General features: G+C 38.3%; 1 protein-coding gene across 1 annotated transcript; it reads left to right on the forward strand.

Moving 5' to 3' along the window:
• Window positions 1-14,708: 14,708 nt before the first annotated feature.
• Window positions 14,709-19,496, forward strand: LOC149289669 (protein PIMREG-like). Its single transcript, XM_089490216.1, has 4 exons — window positions 14,709-14,933; window positions 18,014-18,351; window positions 18,912-19,007; window positions 19,406-19,496. Exons 1-4 carry the CDS (start codon window positions 14,709-14,711, stop codon window positions 19,494-19,496), a joined length of 750 nt encoding a protein of 249 aa, XP_089346342.1.
• Window positions 19,497-20,895: the final 1,399 nt, after the last annotated feature.

Genomic DNA, 20,895 nt, shown 5'->3' on the forward strand with positions numbered 1-20,895 from the left:
ATAAATGTCAAAGGAAAAAATCTAACAAAGACCAAGTACCCAGATGCAAGCCATCCAATTTGTATTCTACAGATGCGTAGCTAAAATGCAAATGCGATGATATGACACTAGAACACTTAATATGTTGTACTGCAAACTGAAACAACAGGGTATACAAATTAGTCCTAAAGCATATCTACTTTCTGTATAATTTTTTTCTTCTTGAATTGGATCTCATTTTTATTATTAGAATATCAAAAAGCTCAATCAACATATAGCATTGAAAAAGAAAATGCAAAGGACAACAGTTCTTGGGCAATGCAAATCATCATACGACCCAGAGGTGTACACTGTGGGTAAACAGTTAGCGCCTTATCTAGTAAGACCCTAAACAAGTCTGATGATCTGAACTCTCCAATGTAGCTGTATAGCCATCAACTGCTAGTATCCACCTTTATACGGCAACATCTGTTGTTACAAAAATTTGCCATTATGTGTAGCCAGTCTGTAATCATAGGTATAAAAGTTTGGTTTTAGAATATCAAGATAGTGGCTTTTGTGTCCAAGGCTTACGTGCCACCCGATATTGATTGCTGTGTTCTGCTTTTGGTCCGTAAAGACCAGTGACTCATCGTACCAGTACCTTTTAAGGTAAGTATTTAGATACCTGTGGGTCTGTAAAATGTCTGCATGATTATAATATAAAAAGTTCCTAGGATTTGTTTGAAAGTTGACAGAACTCCAAATCTTTTTGAAATGTGGATAAAGTGTAATCCTGCACTTCATGCCACATTAGGTGTGGTGATGCAGGCTCACTGGGATACTTTCACCTCATGAGTATGGTCATCTCGATTACTCCTAGTTAGTTAAAGGGATCATAAATCATGTATCATTTTTTTTATTTTATAGCAATATGTTTTGCTAACATTATATTTAAAGATAGATGTTGCATTTTTTTATTTCAAGATGGATAAAAATACCAAAATTGTCTGGGTGTAAGGACTCACAATGACATAAACAACCTTTGTGGGGAAAACAACTATTTATTACAAGTTTCCTAGCGCTGCAATCAAGTTTACACTGTAGCCTCTGTGGATCGTGATTGTATCGTAGATCGTAGATGTTGAAGGGAAATACGGCAAGTAAGCGCAAGTAAAATTCTGTGACACTGACAAGGAGTATGCTGCTCGTCATCCAGAGTCAGACTCTTAAGTCAAAGATATACCGGAATATGAGGAACCATCAACATCCTTCATGGTTGTCTCAGAAGGTCCTGGTTTTGGCCAGAAAAAACTGGTGACAGACTCAGAGTTACTTTAATAAAAATAGTCCTGTTCAGAAGGCCTGCAAGTTCCCTAAAGATAAGACCATAACAACTTTTCAGTTTCTATTTATCAAAGAGTACTGGATAATGGAGATTCCATCTCAAGAGATTCCTTGATATAGTCAAAGAAAAATAATTTGTTTTGCTTTTAACACTGATGCATTGGCCTCGGCCTCTAAAAAAGGCTTCAACAATTGGCACCACTTGTCAAGGAATTTAAGCCGGCATGGATCAAATACAACCCACATGCAAAGCTATAAGTGGAAGGAACTGTCAAGATCCCTAGAGAAAGGCACAACCATAGATCATGTTAATCAAAACAATTTGGAACAAGAGGGAAAAAATGCTGGCACTCCATAATAAAGAGAATAATTTACATTATCCGGTATTTATCTGGACAAAACCTAGCATTACTAGCAAAAAGCAGCCATTTATTTGAAAGAAATAGCAATTTTCTCAAGCTATTTGAAATGATTGGAAAATTTGATCCTATTGTGGCAGAACACATCCAGTGAGTTCAGTGCGCTGTTTCAGATTCTTCACACATGCCCCATTACCTAGGAGACAAGATACAAAATGAACTAATCAAAATTCTGGGAACAAAACTCAAAAGCAAGATTATACAAATGCTCAATATTATATTATTATTCAATTATCCTTAATTGCACACCAGATGTAAGCCACATTGAACAAATTAGCATCGTGGTCCGGTTTGATGTTCTGAATTCCAACACCAAAAGAGTACAGATTAGAGAAAAATTTTTGGACGTCTGTCCAATATCTGATAAATCTTCCAAAGGGTTCACAACCTTTTAACTAACATATTTACATGACAATGGTATTGCCATCCAGGACATGTGTGGGCAACGATATGACAATGTAGCAAATATGAAAGGTAAACACAATTGATAACAGCAAAAAACACTGGATGTTAACCCAAAAACATTTTATCTGCCATGCACCACCCATAATCTTAATCTGGTAGACAACAATTTGGCAAATGGTTCATATCTAACAGTAGAATTCTTTGGTGTTATCCCCCAAAAAATATGCTTGTTTTGTTTAATCTACACTGGCAAGTCGTCAAAGAACGTGTTCAGAATCTTACTTTGAAACCATTTAAGGACACTAGATTGTCTTCATCATTTCCTATTAGAAATATGTGATGCATTGTATGAGATCTCTGTTGATGACCAAAGAGACAACAAGTACAAAGCATCAAGCACCCAATATGAAATCATTTAAATGTATATATTCTGTTGTCATTTGGTATGAAATATTGTCAAAACTAAATGCAGTGACCAATGTACTACAGCAATCAACTTTGAACAAACTGTCCATGAATTGCAAATGCTGCAACCATTTGGTGGAATTCAGATCTGATGAAGGTTTTGCGAAAACAGTAAATGAGGCCAACGAGGTTGCTGGGAAGGTTAATGCTGAAGCAAATTTTCCTGATTGTATTACAATTCATCAGCAGAGACAGAAAAGATCATTTGACTTTGAGTATGAAGAGGAGACTCTTCATGTCGCCAGGTAACACTTCACAGTTTTGTTTTTCTTTGCAAATCTGGATACATCCATCAACTCAATAAATGAAAGGTTAATTTTACTGCAAAGCCATTATGATACATTTGATTTTTTATGTCAAATTTGTAGACTTGAACTGGACAGAAACAAAATCTTAGAGTGCCACAAGGATTTTCAAAACAAACTAACTGGGTAGAAACTAAACCACTGTGACATTAATGTAGCTGATCTATGCGATGAACTGATCAATATTTGTTTTTTTCCAGAACCAGATCACAGATACTTTACAGCATGTACTGGAAAATAACTCAAGCTACATATTTCCAAACATTGCAGTCTCCCTTCGGATTCTGATAACTTGATCTTTCACAATGTTAAAGGGGAGAAAAACTACCTCAGTTTCACCATGTCCAAAACTAGGGTTGCACACCTATACATCAAATTCATTTTCTTATATGACAAGATGGACATGCATGATATCAAGAAATATGATTCCAAGAAAGCACAAAATGTTACTTTTGTGTAAATTAATATTGAATGACATGCTGGATATCTAACTCGTCTGTTAGAGATGGCACTTTTGTCTGTACGATCAGATTATTGTTAGTAGGGAAGAAGATTAATAGGAAGAGGTAGGTAATCATATGAAGGTAGAGTCAATGTTAAAGTCATGCCTACCTATAGGGTGCCAAAGAAACCAAGGTGCCAGTGACCCTGAACGAGTGAAGTCTGAGTCCCTGGAGATGGAGGCATAGCTTGGGTCTGAGATTACAAAACAGCTGCAACATTTCAATGTGTTAAAAAGGCAAAAATGAAGATAGAAGAAATGTAAAAATCCAAGAAAGAGCTGACTTTCAACTGGAAATGGAGAAGGCATATCAGTTAAAGTTAGAGCATTTAGCACCATGGGAAAAGAATGTTATTGAACAGCTTCAAACAAAGCAGGAGATTGAAGCACAAGAATTATTGAAAGACACTGAACTGGCACAAAACGAACTTTGCCAGTGGATGGAAGCCTTTGAATTTGCTAAAAAGCGGCATGAGAAGAAAACCAAAATTGTCGATGATATGCGTAGAAGAAGGGAGCTGGAAGTTAAAAATATCGAGGACAAATTTGAAAAAAAAGAAAAGGGAAAAATGAAGTATTAAGGCTTGCATTAAAAGAAGCACACCTGAAAAGAGCACAAAAAGTCAACGATGATGAAAGAAGGAATAAAGAAGTAGCTTCACAGTTACATGAAGATGCTATGCTACTCAAAATGAAAAGGAAAGAAGGGCAGAAATTCATTTCAGGTAGACTAAAGCTACAAGTACAGGTGTATCTGCTGAAGGTCTAGATTGAACATTTCCCTAAAAAATGAAGGAAGCTGTTGACTATTCTATGATACTGTAAGAGAAGGTGGAACTTCAATAATAAGTACTGAACCAATAACCAGACAAGGAAAATGAACTCTTTAGGGGAAAAAAGACAAAAATGCAGCTGTTGATTGTGGTTCTCAAGTAGGACTAAAAATAATGGAATGTGCTCTGAAGGTGGTTAAGGTAAGTCTGAAAGGAAATTTTGGATAAGCAGCTACAAAGAGAGGTTCACCAATATATAGCATTGGTGATGCAGTTGTTAAACAGTGCTGAAAGTAGAGGAAATTTCCGCTACATCACTCATTGTAAGCGACACACATTGCTACTCAAAGCAAGCCATGGTCGAATGTTTTTTCTCAGAACTCATCTCCTGCGGCAATGTGTCTCCACGCCCACCTTCAGACTCAGATATCCAGTTTGGGGCTAAAACAAATGTCATGATCAACAAAAGATAAATAAAATACTTGAAAAGTCCTGTCTGTGAATACCAGAAACCAATGATTAACAGCATTCTTCACTCTGTTGTTCCATGAACAAGAGAACAACCCATTTGTTCTAAAGAGGAGAGGACTTCACAAAGTAACTTATCAAAGTATGACTTTGAGCAGAGGGTAGCACTCACACGATCACCTAAAATGCAGGATTACAGATAGAGTAATTTAACAAAATTAAGTTAAATTAGCCTCAATAAAGTATATATATTGTCAGTAATCTCTATAGTAATTTATTTTGTCTTATTTTATTTTTAGTTTCTGACTTTCCACCAGGAATCCATAGAACTGTTTCTCTAGAAAGTTGTCAATTTTCCCTTAAAGAAAAATGTTTGAAAATCACGTGCCCTGTTATCGCCATAATAGGTTACGTAATAGTTTATTGCAAGAAGTAAGACTTACATGTTCTATCAGATACACTGAGATACACTGCCCTAATAATATCGAAACGATACATACATCCCCATTATTGATCACTCTCCAAAGATACATATGTAACAAAAAATAAAAAGCAACATAGTATAGACTCGTCCTTGGAGGAAGCTGCACGCAGCGAAACGTGCCGATCTCATCAAGAGGGGGCGGATGCCACTCACAAGAGGGCGTGACATGTTTGCCTGGAAAGACCCTTACATAATGTATGCATTAATCGTACTGAACCACAAATTGAATATTTAGGAAAAGGGAAAGATCTGCTTCAAATTATGATCGTTTATATAATGCAGATAATGGTAAAATGTATGGCTTATTTATCTCGTGTTTACTTTTATCTTTTCAGATTTAATTTTGATCAAACAGCAGCTTTCTATTTTCCTGTTGAAATTCTACATATTTTTCAGTCTGGATGCCTTGTTTTCTAGAACAGACATATGAAGAGTTTCATTTACCACTAGAGAAGAAGTACTTGGAAACAAGGAGGGCTCAGTATTAACCTTTTAGGATCACTTGGCTCATTCATAAGAACAAATGCAACATAACACAATGTGTCACAAGTATATGATAAGAAGGGATGCGATACCACCACTGTGTGTTAATTTTGTCATTTTGTTTACAAAAAAACAAATATGTATACAGGGAGTGCACTGCTTTGTATGGTTACGAGTATGCACCTGTTTGTTAACAGATCTGCATTTGGGGGTCACCAGCCTTGTGCAAATTTCTGCTACAGAACCAATCACATAATTGTATTTCTGAACATTTAGTTTTTGGACAAGTGACATAACCCCTGGTGTTTCCTTATGCCCCATCATTTGTAAAAGTTTGTGAAGGCTAAGATATTTAAGTGTTTCTTTCATATAAGAAACCAGAAGTGGCTAAAACTACTAAGGATCCCATTCCATTCTGTACATGACATGAAAATTTCAATGCTTGAAAGCATCTATTATTTCAGAACAGACTCATTTCCTTTAATTAGTATAATTAACTGTAAGACACACATTGATTTAACTCCTTCGTTATCCACAGTGTCTATTAAAACAATACATTGCTGTAGAATTGACTATAACAGGCGTAACAATGTGAAACATGGTAACTGAAGTACGTATACTAATGATGAACAAAGCTATTAAATGTGGGTGATCAAGAGCTACAGCTGGAATCTAACAATAAGAGGCACTTAATCAAGCAATACAATTAAACTGTACAGAACAGCACATAGCAAAAATGTTACATTTGGTGTTCCACATGAGTGAACAGATCCTAGAGAGTAACTTTTACTTCCTTGCGTTTTTGGAATAATTTAGACAAATGTTGTCCAGTGAAGAATTCAAGATGTGAATTTGGTATATATTCTTGTGGAGAAATGCTAACCATAGTCATATCACGCAATAAAGTTCTGAGACGTCCTAACTAAATCTGGATGATGGGAAATAAAATCCTGCAATAGGTCACTAAAAGCTTTAATACCAATCAAAAGGCTCAGATACACCAGCACTTTCTACGCCTTGTGAAGATGGTCAGCTGAGCTATATTACCGCTTCTCCCTCTAATATTTTGTGCTTTTTTTATCGCTATTGAATAGGCAGGGTCGACATGGTTTGTAGATATGTGCAAATGGGCCAAAAACTTGGACTAATTTTTTGGTTCATTTTGGTGCATTTGTTTTCGGGCAGCGAATTGCGTTCCCTGTCCAATTGGTTTGGCCAAAATGTGTTACCTGAGGGTGAGAGTGAATGTGGGTGAATGTTACCCACATTCACTCTCACTCACTTTCTCACACTTTCATTCTCTTATACTCTTCTGCCTATCACTTCCGCATCTTCTATCGTTTATTTTCTCTCTATCTTCAATCTGCTGTCTTTAATCTTTTTTCTTCGTCAGCATCTGCACGTACAAAACTGGGCATGAACTGGAGAGGACATCACCGAAAGTGCCCTCATTAAACTAAATTAAACTAAGGGCAATATGGCAGCACTCAGTGACGTCCTCTCCCCAGTTGGAGGATCATGGAAGCTCCCCCATTTTGGCAGAAGTTCATGCCAGATTATGTTCGCAGAGATGCACATAAAGAAAGGAGATTGAAGATAGCAGATTGAAGATAGAATAGAAGATGAAGATGAGGAAGCAGAAGTGGTTGTCAGAAGTGGTGAGCAGAGAAGGTAAATAAACATCTAGAGAGTGTGAGAGAAAGTGAACTAGAATGAGAGTGTAAGTGAATGTGGGCCCGTGTATTTCATATGAAAAGTCTGAGCTTTTTGCTTAGTTTTCATCTTATTTGTGTGGGGGGTCTGGCCCCCTTTTCATGGCTTCATATGAATTGCCAAATGAACCAAAATTCAGTAAATTTCCAATCTGAATGCACAAGTCTAATGTTTTGAAATCAGTTTGAAGAACGAGTCCAGTGTCTGATTTGGACCTAGCTCAGTTTATGTTACCTCATTGGCTTTCCTACCTCTTCTGTTATGTTAAGCTCCTTACTGCAGGAAAACTGTAGCTAAGTTGATGAAGTAAATTACCAAGATAAAAAATGGTCAAAGTGCACATATATGGACAACATAAGGAATCTTGGTGTTTAGGAAATAGGTAAATATTGTATTAATATTTTAAGATATATATTATGCAGAAAGAACATTTCTTTCAATTATCAGTGAAATACATATCAACCATGATAACTCTGTTTACTGCCTGCCAGTGGCTACAAATCCTGATTAAAGATTTGTTACTTACAAAACGTAAAAACAAAAATCATGACTGTCTACCAAATAAATGGCAGAGAAATAAAAAAAATAAAACGAAGGAAGGGCATTCTAGCTGTTTGACAACTCTCTCTCTCTGTATATATATATATATATATATATATATATATATATATATATATATATATATATATATATATATATATATATATATATACTTAAGAGTAAGAAGCATTTTCCCTAAAAATGAGATGTTTGATATCTCTTAGGTGAGGGCTCCCTCTTGTGTTTCTATAAATGGAGCTCAAGTGATAGCTTTCCTGAAAAATTGCATATGCATTTGTGTATATGTGCATAAGTATAGGAACAGTACGGACAGCGGCTGTTTTTGAGGTGAACTTAGTTTACAGCAACTGTACCATACAACATGCCTCCCAGTATGTCCCAGCTTTATTTGGTAGGTCCCTAATCATTCTGAACTAGCTTAAGTATTACAGTATATTTTAAAGAAGGGGATGTAGAATTAAAATAAATCCAATGCCAGTTGGATAAGTATTGCAAAAGATTGTTGCTGGAACTTAATTAACAAAATGATAAAACAGTTACTGACAAATTTCTATAATTTATATACCAATTAGCAGCAGAGTCTACTTTGTAGATGGAATCCATAAATACCCTATTGGCGGTTTTATGAGAACAATGTCCTGTAGAGTTTGGGACAGTGACAGAATGTCCTGCTGAGGTTTAGTTTTTGTTATAATGTCAGATGGGGAAAATTAATGAGCTTGACAAACTGAAACAACCAGTGAACCCACTGCTTGCAAGCCCTGATCCGGGAAAGGAGAGCTCAAATACAATTACAGACACCACCTTCGGTCAAATCACATGGGCTTTGTCATCAAAGAAGAGAATTTCCAGCCTCTGGCTAGATTCATTAGGGTCATGGATCTGTGTATGTAGGCAGGGATATCGACACATGTGGGCAGGGCTAGCCCTAAATTCGTATGTGGGTGGAGGAATACGGCAGCTTGTGGACATGTCTATAAGCCACTCTTGTGACCACCTTGACCTAGGGTGACCACAAGTCCCGGATTGCCGGGGAGAGTCCCGCAATGCTCCTTCTTTTTATCACGGAGGAGCGCCAAGTGGTCGCTCAAGAAGTTTTAAGCAACCGCTTGATGCCCTTCCTAAGCATAAACGGTGTTGCTGACATGCCTCGATATCGAGGTGAGTAGCAACACAACCCCCTACCCCGATCACCTTGTGATTGCTCCAAATAGCAACCACAAGCACCATCATGTAAATGACGTTCACAGAGGTTTTTTATGAGTAAGTCCTACAATTCACGCTATATCTTCACAAAAATTCCCGCATGGAAAGAGTTAAAATATTGGCATTTTAAATGCCCATAGGGTGCCTAGTTTTAAAAAATGTATGATTTGATGGGGTAAATTAAATTGTCCGGTTTCAAAGGTGTCACAAATATGGGACATGGGCACAGAGTGACAAAACATAAACACCTCACAAAGGTGGTCTTTTACCTTCCAAATAACCCAACAAACCCATGCATGTGGGGTATCACTGTACTCAGGAGATGTTACAGAACACATATTGGGGTGTTGTTTGACACAGACATATACCAGGAGCGGTAAATTGATACCTGAAGTACAATGTGTGTGAAAAAAATATAAAACAATTTACTACCATACAGTTTGACAGAGGCTGGTGGTAAAATTAGTGTATGGTAAGGGTTAAAATGCCAACATTTCAAAACCTTGGGGTGTCTAGTTTTCAAAAATATATGGTTTAATGGGGTAAATTGCATTGGCCGGCTTCAAAGATACCTGAAATGGCACATGGGGCAGAATGACCAGCTTTGGGGAAAAAATTTTTTGAAATAGCAAAACGCTACTGGTACTTATTGCCCCATAACATGCAGAAAAAAGCTAAACAAACATAAAAACATTGGGTATTTCTAAATTTCTAAAAAAATCTAAAGAAAGCTCTGTTTGTGCTGAAAAAACAATATATAATATTACTGGAACTGGAGAAGATTTGCTGGAGAACTGGAGTTCCTGGGTCAAATCTGCAAATAATCCAATCCAAAAATTGTTTTCCTTTACATTTACTAAAATGCAATATAATTATGTTAATTTTTATACTTTGCACAGCAAGAACTGGGGTGTGAAATTTAAAATATGTAATTAAAATAAACTTTTCTAAAAGCCTAATTTGCATTAATAGCTATTAATCCCTATCCCCACACCTAAAAACAAAAGTGACCCTCTTTGAGCATTTGAAATGTTGGAGGGTTTGCAGTCAAAATGGAGTGATGTCACTCAGTCCACGTAATTTCATTGCGGCCATTTTGTCTGTGGTGTGGCTGTGTGCAAGGCCGAAGCTGGTCACTGTAGTAGGAAGGTTCCAAATAAAAACCTGCCGGATGTCGTGGGACATTGCCTGGAGGTCTCCCTCGCCGGACACGAGGGGGGCAGGCTGCATGAAGGCAGCAAAGGGTCTCCCTCGTCGGAGCGGCAGAAGGACCTGCCATGAGGAGCTGGCCGGAGACCGTCCCCATCGTTGCGGGTAGGTAACACATTATAGACTGATGGGAGAAGTGTTTTAGTGCAGTCACATAGGGGTTTATTGTTAAAAGCAGTTTAAGGGAGATCCATATTATTTTTTCATGTCAGTGGTGCAATCATCTCCCCATTACCTCACTCACTTTGCCTTGGCGTCACCCTTGTCTCTGACCTCTCATTTAACTTCCACATCCAGTGGGTCTCAAAAATCTGCCACTTTCATCTTAAAAGCATTGCCCATATTTGTCCTTTCCCAACACAAGATGCCACTAAGCCTCTTGTCCATGTCCTAATTATCTCCCACCTGCCTTAGCCGGTCTCCCTCATACCCATCTCGCCACTCAACAATCCACCATGAACACTGCTGTCAGACTTATCTGCCTCACCTCTCATTTTTTTTTAATGCGGCAGATAAGTCTGACAGCAGCGTTCCTGGTGGATTGCTGAGGGGTGAGATGGGTATGAGGGAGAACAGCTAAGACAGGGTTACAATAGCCAAGGTAGGAGTTAATTAGGACATGGACAAGAGGCTTAGTGGCATCTTGTGTTAGGAAAGGACAAATACGGGCAATGCTTTTGAGATGAAAGTGGCAGATTTTTGAGACCCACTGGATGTGGAAGTTAAATAAGAGGTCAGAGACAAGGGTGACACCAAGACAAAGAGTGAGGTGGGGAGACGATTGCACCACTGACATGAAAAAATATGGATCTCCCTTCCACTGCTTTTAACAATTAGCCCCTATGTGACTGCACTAAAACACTTCTCCCATCAGGCTATGATTTCCTGGTCTCTGCACCAGTCATATCAGGGTTTTTAAACTGGGCATCGAGACCTGCATCTGTATGTTTGCTGGTGGCTGAAATTAATGTGATTAATGCGTGGCTTCTCCTTTCAAGCTATTGGCAGACGTGAAATCAAGGGATTAATATCATTAAAGTGGATTGTTATGTCCTGTTTACTCATTGTACAGCGCTGCTGCATATGATGGTGTTATATAAATTTAAAAAAAAAAAACACTCTCCAAAATACATTCTACCAGGCACTCATCAGAGCCTTCCAACCCAAATGCTTCTGTTAAAAAACAATAGTGCAGCACGTAAGTATTTTGCCCCAAACAACATAAAAAAAACCTATGCATCTATGCATGTGGGGTAGAGTATCACAACAAAGCTGGTGGCCATAAAGTGGATTTTTTTTCAGCAGTGGCACTTTTGCCATGGAAGAAAATCTTTGCAAATTTAGAACAAATAAGGTATATTTTTAGATTTTCACACACTTTTGTGGGGTAATAAATATGAATATGGGTTTAACTGCAACTCTAGTTGGCGTGGGATAAAATACAATATATAACGTGTGTACAATAAACATGGAAAGTGCGAATCCTTGCTAGTGAAAGAGTCATGCCCACACAGATACACATGCTGTATTTTTATCCAATGCTTCCGTACTTTTACAAGTTCATTTTCCGCTGTCCGAATGGACACTTCCGGTCCAGCCATGCCTCCTTTGTAACCCTGTCGCGGCTGAAACCTGTTCACAGTAATAGAAACATTCCATGTATTGCGGCGCCTCGGCAGCACTGCTGCGGTTAGCCTCCTCTGGGATTGCCGTGACGTCAAAGGCTATGGACCTATCAGATGTCAGCGGTCGGAGAAAGGCGGGTAGTGGCGCCGAATTCGAATAGTATAATTTTGGAAGCGACAGAGAGCGGGTGAGTACAGTGATGTCTCGCGGTATAACGGGGGATGCGCAACGGGTATATTTCGTTGGCTATTGAATAGATAGAGAGCAGCTCACTGCCATTGCTTGCTTCTAACATGTAGATTAATGGCAACTGCTGTTATACCAAGGCATCCCCGCGTTGGATGCGTTGCGGTTACGTATTACTTCTGGCCTGTTTGGGTTACCTTATTATTCATCTGTAGGAATCCCCTGGTACTGTTTTATGGAATTTTATGTAAGATTTTGTGTTTTGCGCAATCCGCCGAAGCCATTTTCCTTTTTGATACAAAATACTGAGTATAAAAACTGCGCCCAATATCCACAGTTTGTATTTGCTCTATTGGGATTCATTGATCTATTGGCTTTTTATTCCTGCCGTTTTGTGTTACTGAGAGCTGGGTAGATTAATGGAACAGCCTCCCATCAGAAGTGGTACAGGCTAATACGGTAAGGGAATGTAAACATGCATGGGACAGGCATAAAGCTATCCTGGATCTAAGACAAGACCAAGGACTGATTATGGTTTGAGTCTTTACATATACATACAATTTAAGAGCTTCTCCTTCTGCGCCAGAGGGTTATTAGTATGGAATAATATAATAGTAGCGTGCAACGAGCAAAAATACCCTTATTTCCCCATTAACCTAAAACAAACAGCCCTCCGAATTTCATCCGGACGGAAAGGTCAGGAAACGAAAGCTCATTGAAATGAAAAATTAGTCGGAGTTGTTTTATGGTCCATGTGCAAAAATCGAATGCTTGGTACGGAAATTCTGTGCACAATTTAATAGACATTAATTTTTCTGACCCTAATCTAGAAATGCTCTGTTCGGTAATTGCAGAAGTAATGCAGTAGACTGCCTCTATCTTAATATATTGTTTACTCTTCTAACTATTCAGTAAGCACTCCTTTGTGTATCAGGACTCTCTGCGTGGTTTGTTGACCAGAAATAAAGTACAGAAAGCGTGAGGAACTTGTCCCCGTCAGTGGTGTCTAACAGGTGCTCTTGCTGACTGCCCAAAGTGGGTGCTACTGGCTGGAGAGTTGAACCTGCTCCAAGGGGCAAATGTAATGGGTAGCAAAGCCGACAACATCATGCCCTCTGGTGAATATATATGTGGTCCCATTTCTGATGCATGGGGGGGTTCTGTGCAGGAGACATCTGCATGTGATATGCTGGTGGGGGGGGTTCTATTCATGCCCTCCTGTACATGCGCAAGATGCCCCCATTTATTTCAGTGGTAGTACTTTCCTGCTGTTAAAAGAATAAATGAGTGCTCCATGTTGGTGCTTTAATAAAATTGTGGTAGAACATTTTTGTTGATCGCCATTTTTATCCCTCCTGGTTTTTTTCACTGCTGCATGAGGAATTTCCATTCTCCTAAATATCCTTTTTTTTTTTCTGTTTTGCAAGTAGAGATTTGAGGAACTGCGACATTTCATTCCATCTGCGAGCGGATATAAGGCTCTGATAAATGCCATTAATCACACTACACATCCTGTATACCGCTGCCATGAATTACTGTACAGTAAGACATGCAGACTCTGAAAATATCTTGTTTTTTATTACTAAAAAACAATGCTGCGTTAAATTCCTCAATAGAGACCTAAGCACTCTAGATTAGAGAGAATTTTAGAGATATCATAAGGGTATCATTCATGAAGTCAGAAGTTTGGAGGAGCGGTAAATGTCATCTAGCTGGAGGGATTATGAATCGTAAAGGGCTAGCCTCTGATGTCGTTGGCCCAGCATGATGCATCAACTCAAGTTCTTATGTCACCTTGCTGATTATACCATCCATCAGACTATAATGCACAGTAAAAATGAAAAATGTGCAAAGAAATTGTTAAATGAATACATGTTAACATTTTCCATATTGTACAGTTGTTTAATCAAATTTGAAAATAAAATTGTTACATCAATGAATGTGTGGAATTGATAATAGAGTGTAAAATGTAACCACATTTAAACGTATTCCTATATATATATATATATATTATACACATGCATACACACACATTATATAACCCCCCTCCCATGCTCTATGTGGCATAAGTTCATGGTTGTTTGAAGGAAATAGCTGTCTTTTAGCAGCGCTGATAGGAAGCGAAGAGAAAGCCCAATCTCATGCTAGTACAATACTTAACATTCTAATAAAATAACGTTTCGTTAACTATTACATGCATTGTGTGTCATTCCACGTTGCTCCCCATGCTTCTTAAAAAAAACAAACCAGCTATTTCCTATGCAAAAGATGCCTTCAGCTGACTACTTTTCCACCAATGCACCGGGTTGAGGTCTAATCAGGCCCCCGTGGACATGCGCTGCAAAGCATTCCTATTGATTTCAACACTAAACAGTCCCTTCAACATGGGCACCCACTCACAACACCTAAAAGCTTAACTCGTACTTCTGTTTCTAAATAACCTCTTCATAGTCTTTGGCCGTGTAAGCATTTGTTTTAGATTTTTTAACCTCCCCAAATGCCCCTGTGTTTCTTACAGATTATTTTCTGGTGCGCGTGTGTAAAATGTCTTCTATTTTGCAAAACGTCGGCTGGAGGGATCACGACATTCTGGAAAATATGGACGAGCGAGACAGTCCCCTGCCAGACAAGTTCAGGAAGATGCCGTCCTCCAGTTCCCTCAACACGCTGCGCATGTCGCTGAGAAAAAGGATGCCCTTAAAGCAGGTCGATATCAACTCGGATGCCGTGCCAGACTGGGACCTTGTGGGGAAAAAAGACAAAAAGCGCACCGTCCAGGCCATGACGGTGACGGCGAAGACCATGTTTGGAGCCATGTCTCAGGTACTCAATAACATAGAGGCGTGAAGGGAAAATAAATGGCGTAACCAGTGAGCTTGTTTTTGATAACTGTATATAGTCTGAAACGTAATAGCAGAGAGAAGACGAAAACCTTGTGTGATCAGCAGAGGTGGCCAACCTTTTGCAGAACGATAGTTAAGATTCTGCGTTGGTGATCGTGGTGTGAAAGAATGAAAGCGCTGCGTGAGGATTTTGATGATTAAGTCGTACTTTTCTGTTCGACTATCAAAATGTATATATCGGTCGACAGCAGGTTTTTATTTATTTTTCTGTAATGCATAATATATTTTTAAGGGGGAATCAAATATTTTCAGGTTTATATCTGTTAGAAATTTATCAAGCATAATATTGCATAAATAATATATTTTTATATTGTTTTTCCTTGTTTTAAGAAAATATTTCTGTGATAAAACCACTTTTTGTCTCTTTCAAAAGTAATTTATTAAAATATTCTGATTCCGCACGTCCGCCCCCCCCCCCCCCCCCCGATTTTGGCCTCTTAGCAGCTGCACTTGTGATATGACCTTTGCTGAAATTGAAATGTTCCCAGTAGGATACTGAGCGGGAATATGCAAGGCATTTCTGGAATTTATCCGTTACTTTGATAAAGACATTTTTGAAAGATTTTTCTTTCCTCCAAGTGCAATATAAGATAGGCTGCAGAGCAACGATGGATCACTTCAAGCTACTTGTCTAAAGTGCTTCGACGATGCCAGTAGACTTACCTAATTTTGGAGTTTTTGTGCGTTTATTATATATATATATTATACGTATTATTATATTATATAATTATATATATCGTATAACATGCAGCATTTTACCAGCGCTACAATCGGCAGAAACATTGCATTGGTTGCTGGGTGTACAGCACTTGTATGTAATAGAACAGCCCACCACGTGCAATGTTATCACTATCGGTTTCTGTGTTCAGGTGGCATCCGTGTAATTGGCAGCTGCTGCTTCAACTTACTTTAATATCATCTTCTTTGCTCCCTTTTGAAGGAGTTTAAATGAGTCAGGACTCCAATAACTAAACAATGTCTAAACTTGCATGCAGTAAAATGTACCGGAGTCCACACACAATTAACACAAAAATAGGGCTGCAGTGCTCCTTCACATTTACTGATAGCCTGGAAGTGGAACTATCACTTCTCTAGGACTGAAGGGGCTTTTGAACAGTTACAGGCAGCAGGGGAGTGGGAATGGACTGCAGATTGTGGATAGTTACCCATCAAAGTGACCAGAAAGGAAACGGTTACTGAAATAGTTTTAGAACTTTCACAGTATGAAATCAATGCCTGTTTTAACATTCACATTGTCCTTAATCTACATATATGTCAAAAATATGTGGACTGTATTTCCAACAGATTGGCTATAGAGTGTGTGTGTGTGTGTGTGTGTGTGTATGTATGCGGCTGTTGTGTTTGCTCACCCAGACTTAAGCTCTATGGCTTCTTACAGTCCTTCATATGTGGGTCCTGCCCTGACCCTTTTCCTGTTTCGTTGACATCTTATTGGTTCTCGCCCTGTTGGACTTTGGCTGTCTGGCCAATTAAGTTAGTCAATGTATATTTTTTGACAAATATTATGTTTGACATACATTTCTTTACGTTTTTCATAAAACCCTAAATGAACGTGGTCCTCCTCGCCTTAAGATGCCGTGACTGCTTCTTGGTGTATCTTAGAGGCGTACCAGACTTCTTACATCCAAGCATTTGATATATATATATATATATATATATATATATATATATATATATATATATATATATATATATATATATATGTATATGTCGCATTCATACTGGACAGTGTGTGCATTGAAGTTGGCCACAAAGGAATGCTTTAGACATCTTAACGTGTTTCTTTTCCAAACTAGTAATGCTTTTAAGAGACACATGAAAGAGAAAACTGTATGTTCTCCAGACAAAAAGCAACTAAGCCAAGCACAGTGGTGGGATTATGGGATCTGACGATATGCCGTATGGTGAATACAAATAATATTTTTGGAAACTTTCTCTTCCAACACAGAAAGAATAGGTCGAAGCAATTTGAAGCTCATTACATTTTTGCCTTTATGCAAACCGCATGTAATTCAGTGTAGAATCTTTCAAAAGATCCACTGCAAGTAATTGCAAAGCTTAATCCCATCCAGTAGAAACGTTTTCTGGTTATATTCAGAAAATAGTACATATGTCTAAAGTGTCAAAAGGAACCCAGAAGCTTTGATATAATGACATCATCAGTGAAAATAGTAATGCGTTAATAATGCAAATACGATGCCAGCTGGTTTAGTTTTAGGGTTACCTTTGCTAATCAAATGGCTGAAACATGTCTGTGACTAACCAAACAGCATTTATAGGATGAAAAAGCGTTAAGTGTTGTTGTTGTTGTTGTTGTAAGACTGTATCACCCTCAAATATGATACTGTACACATTTTACCACTGAAAATAAGAGATACAGAAACTTTAAATGTACTGCATGCTCGGTGTGTAGCCCACGCCAAGTTCTTTGATCTCTCTTTATCTGTATACCAGTATAGGTAGTCATGATATTGGGTCCTCTACTCAACCACCGGACTTTACATCAATGCTAAAGAAGTTCTTCTTAATTCTTTTGTTATTCAGTGTGTCTAGACGGGTGATGAAACTGAGCCACTCTGTTGTTTACCACAAAGCAATATAAGGATGTCAGGGTGTTTAGTGGATTGAGGAAAAAATAAAAGCTAGAACACATACATAAAAAGAAGAATAGTTCAATATTTTTAATTCTTCAATGTAAACTTGTAGTAATAAAACAAAATGTGGGGGTCCTTCTTTAGTTCTTGTCATACAAGGAAAATATCAGCAGCTTTCTCAGCAACGTGTATGTCAGTCCTCCTGAGAAGTTTTCCTATGTGTGTGTAATACTTGGCAAGTGTGTAACTTTTTATGCATACTTGTTAAACCCGTGGATGTGTGTATAAAATTATGGAACTGCAAAGGAGTTTGGCGCATTCAGATTTGTAATAAACTTGTAGTTATATAGCTGCTAAGTTTCTTTTCTTCACGTTTTACTTCCAGAAAATCAGGAAAACACGACAAAACCAAAATCAGTATTTGCTGGTGTCTCCTGACCGCATGAAAAGTTCCAAGAAGCAAAACCGTACCCCAAGGAGTAGCAGAAAACGTACAACACCCAGGACACCTCAGTGGCATAAGCTGGGAGATGCAAGCCCTAGAACTCCGGTCACACCAAAATCTAGAAAAAGGTCAACTCCCAAGTCTAGGAGGACTTTAAGCTCCCAGTGGAGAAGGTTTTCTACTTTGGTTGGAAAAGATGGGTCAAACCTAAGAAGGTCGGTGAGAGCTGCAGCCCTGAAGAGCCCCTATTCCTCGCCTGCTACTCTTAGCCGGAGAAGGTATGTCTCGTCTCGCCTTTTGGAAATGGCTGTTCACAGTGACCCCTGCAATTAATTAATGTGCAAGTTTAATGTTATAGATTTTATTAGAGCGATAATAAAAAATGTGAATTAATGAATTGGGGTCCATGATCAATGTGCAAAAAAAAGTCCTTTATTGCTATTGTGATATGCCAAGGGCAGCCAAACAGTGGCTCTTTCACACGGTTGGACCAACATATTTTTATGGCAGGTCACTCAGACCTCATAGACCTTGTGTGAGTGAGACTGTGCACGTGTTCTCACAAACGCTGTCTCTCAAAATGCCTCCTGTTATTTCTTTTCTATTTCCGAGACTAAGCATGGATTTCATTTTGATTGTAAGCATAATGTGATTGATCCAAAAAACATTAGCATTATAACGAGACTATTCGAAATGGTATTACATTAAAATAACACTCAAAAAAAGCATAATAGCTTGCAAAACACGATCTGAAGGGCTCCAAAAGTTTATTTCCCAAAACTCACAACCTATGTTTCAACTTTTATTATTTGAAGTTCTTGTCTTTTTACTTTTTCAGGCAGTTTGATATAGACCTAGATGCTGTCTCCACGGGCCTCCGGCAGCTAAAACGCCTCTCAAGAGTTTTTGATGATGCCATCTTGAAGGAAGAAAGGTAAACCAGATTTTTCTCTGATGTGTCCTCTTGAGTCTGTCAATTGCCTGAAGCATAGATCGGATCTCAGGGAAACTTGTACGACGGTGTGAGGCTGTCTGTGTCAGCCTCCCCATTCCCCAGGGAGCGTGCAACAAATTATTCCCTCAAGCAGTTACCATTTCAATATAAAAATACTTTTAAAAGCATTGCCAGCATGGCCTTCCCAGCTTAACGTCACTGTCCTCATTTAATGTAATTTAGCATTTTCTTACCGCCATCCAAAGGGCGCATAAAGAATTCTGCATGAACAGACAATTGCTACTTTCATAACCAGATCTGATATATGGGTCTCGCGTGTCTGTACAGACATTATCGCAGTATTTTGAAATGGCAAAAAGTTAATTCTCTTTTTTTAGATGTGGGTGGCGGATTCCGTATGAGATATCGGATTACTGCTTTGCATTTTGTAACCGCATACATGAGGAATATCCAAGGCGCTGCCAGTAGTGTTCTCACTAAAGGCACCTGGCTCAAATAATTCTATATTATACCCCCCAGGTCTTGTTAACGCTGGACAGCATTGCTTTGTGCTAAAATATTAGTTTTAATCCAAAGGTGTCGCAAGGTACATGCGGTTGTAATAGTAATGGTACTTGATGATTCATTGAAGTTGTTTCAAATGTTTTTTTTTATAACACAATAATATTCATTATTAAAAATAAAAAATCTTTTATTGCTATGTAAAAGCTCCTACACAATGGTAATGAGTGCTCTGATTAGCTTTATTTTGGTAATTTTATAATTGAAACCGTAAGCTGGTCACCAGTGTACGGGCTTCACGATCAAGGGGTTGGGTCCCATCAATGACGACTGACCAGCTACATAAATCTCTTTTAATGCTTTTGGCGTGGCCCTGATCCCTGGCTAAAATGCCACCTACATTGTAGTATTCTACAATACCAGTCCAGCCTCTAAACCTGTGCTGCTTTGTCATACAGTCACCCCGCTGGACATTTAGACAGCAAACGTTTTAGCTCAAACAATTACAGAGAAAATGCCAATGCACGTTTATTTATTTTGAACTCAAGATGTTTAATAAACCCCAAATTCCTCCTGACACTCTCTATTCTCCCATCTGTTATTAGCGACATGACAGTTTCTCTCATTGCTAACTGAAGATAAAAAAAACACCAGGTAAAGTTACAGATGTTAAGTGTATGTCTTATGTACATGCATGAACTGCGATTCTTTATACTAACCCCCCAAAAATGACCTACTTTCCAAAGCACTTGAAGAACACTGCATTAAAAAAAAAAAACCTTTCCTCCTTGTGATTTTTCTAGTTCTACGGTAGGCATCTAGACCAGCTATAGACAACTGAGTGCTCTCGGTTAAAAGGTTTGCTAAGTGACTATAAAGTTTTCCAATTGGCGTGTTTGCCGGTCAGAGTAAAATATATAGAAATGCTCCTGCGGATCAATACTTTACGAGCTACTTTCTATCTAGATGGACAATGTTGGAAATAATCCACTATAATGAACAACGACTGTCCAATAGTCACTTGCTCCTTGGGTACCTTCAAGCAACGGAACTATAGGGGATCTTTTATACATACCTTATTTCTGACCTTTTCTTTAGTGTTATAGGTTTTTCTTTTTCTAGTATTGAACACAGCAAAATATTGTGAAAAGTTCAAATGCTTTTTTTTTTCTAAGTTAAGGTTTGTGGGGTTTTTTGTTTTTTTTCTTCTGTTTTAGTTTTAGTAGGTATGCTTTGAACTTGTTGTAAAAGTGCAAATAAAGCATATGCAAGAGTGATATATTATATAAATATTGATGGTGGTGTCTCCAGTATTGCCTAGCGCCAACCTATACTTAGTGTGGCTTATGTGCATATCATGGAAGTA

The sequence above is a fragment of the Sceloporus occidentalis genome, unplaced genomic scaffold (genome assembly GCF_023333645.1).
Source record: "Sceloporus occidentalis isolate IW3139 unplaced genomic scaffold, rSceOcc1.0.p SCAF_43, whole genome shotgun sequence".
Classification (NCBI taxonomy): Eukaryota; Metazoa; Chordata; class Lepidosauria; order Squamata; family Phrynosomatidae; genus Sceloporus; species Sceloporus occidentalis.

Excerpts from the sequence above, each read along its gene's own strand:
- LOC149289669 (XM_089490216.1), top strand. The coding sequence starts at position 14,709 with ATGGACGAGCGAGACAGTCCCCTGCCAGACAAGTTCAGGAAGATGCCG. Across the intron at positions 14,934-18,013 it reads TGTTTGGAGCCATGTCTCAG|AAAATCAGGAAAACACGACA; the intron begins GTACTCAATAAC and ends TTTTACTTCCAG. Across the intron at positions 19,008-19,405 it reads GCCATCTTGAAGGAAGAAAG|ATGTGGGTGGCGGATTCCGT; the intron begins GTAAACCAGATT and ends CTCTTTTTTTAG.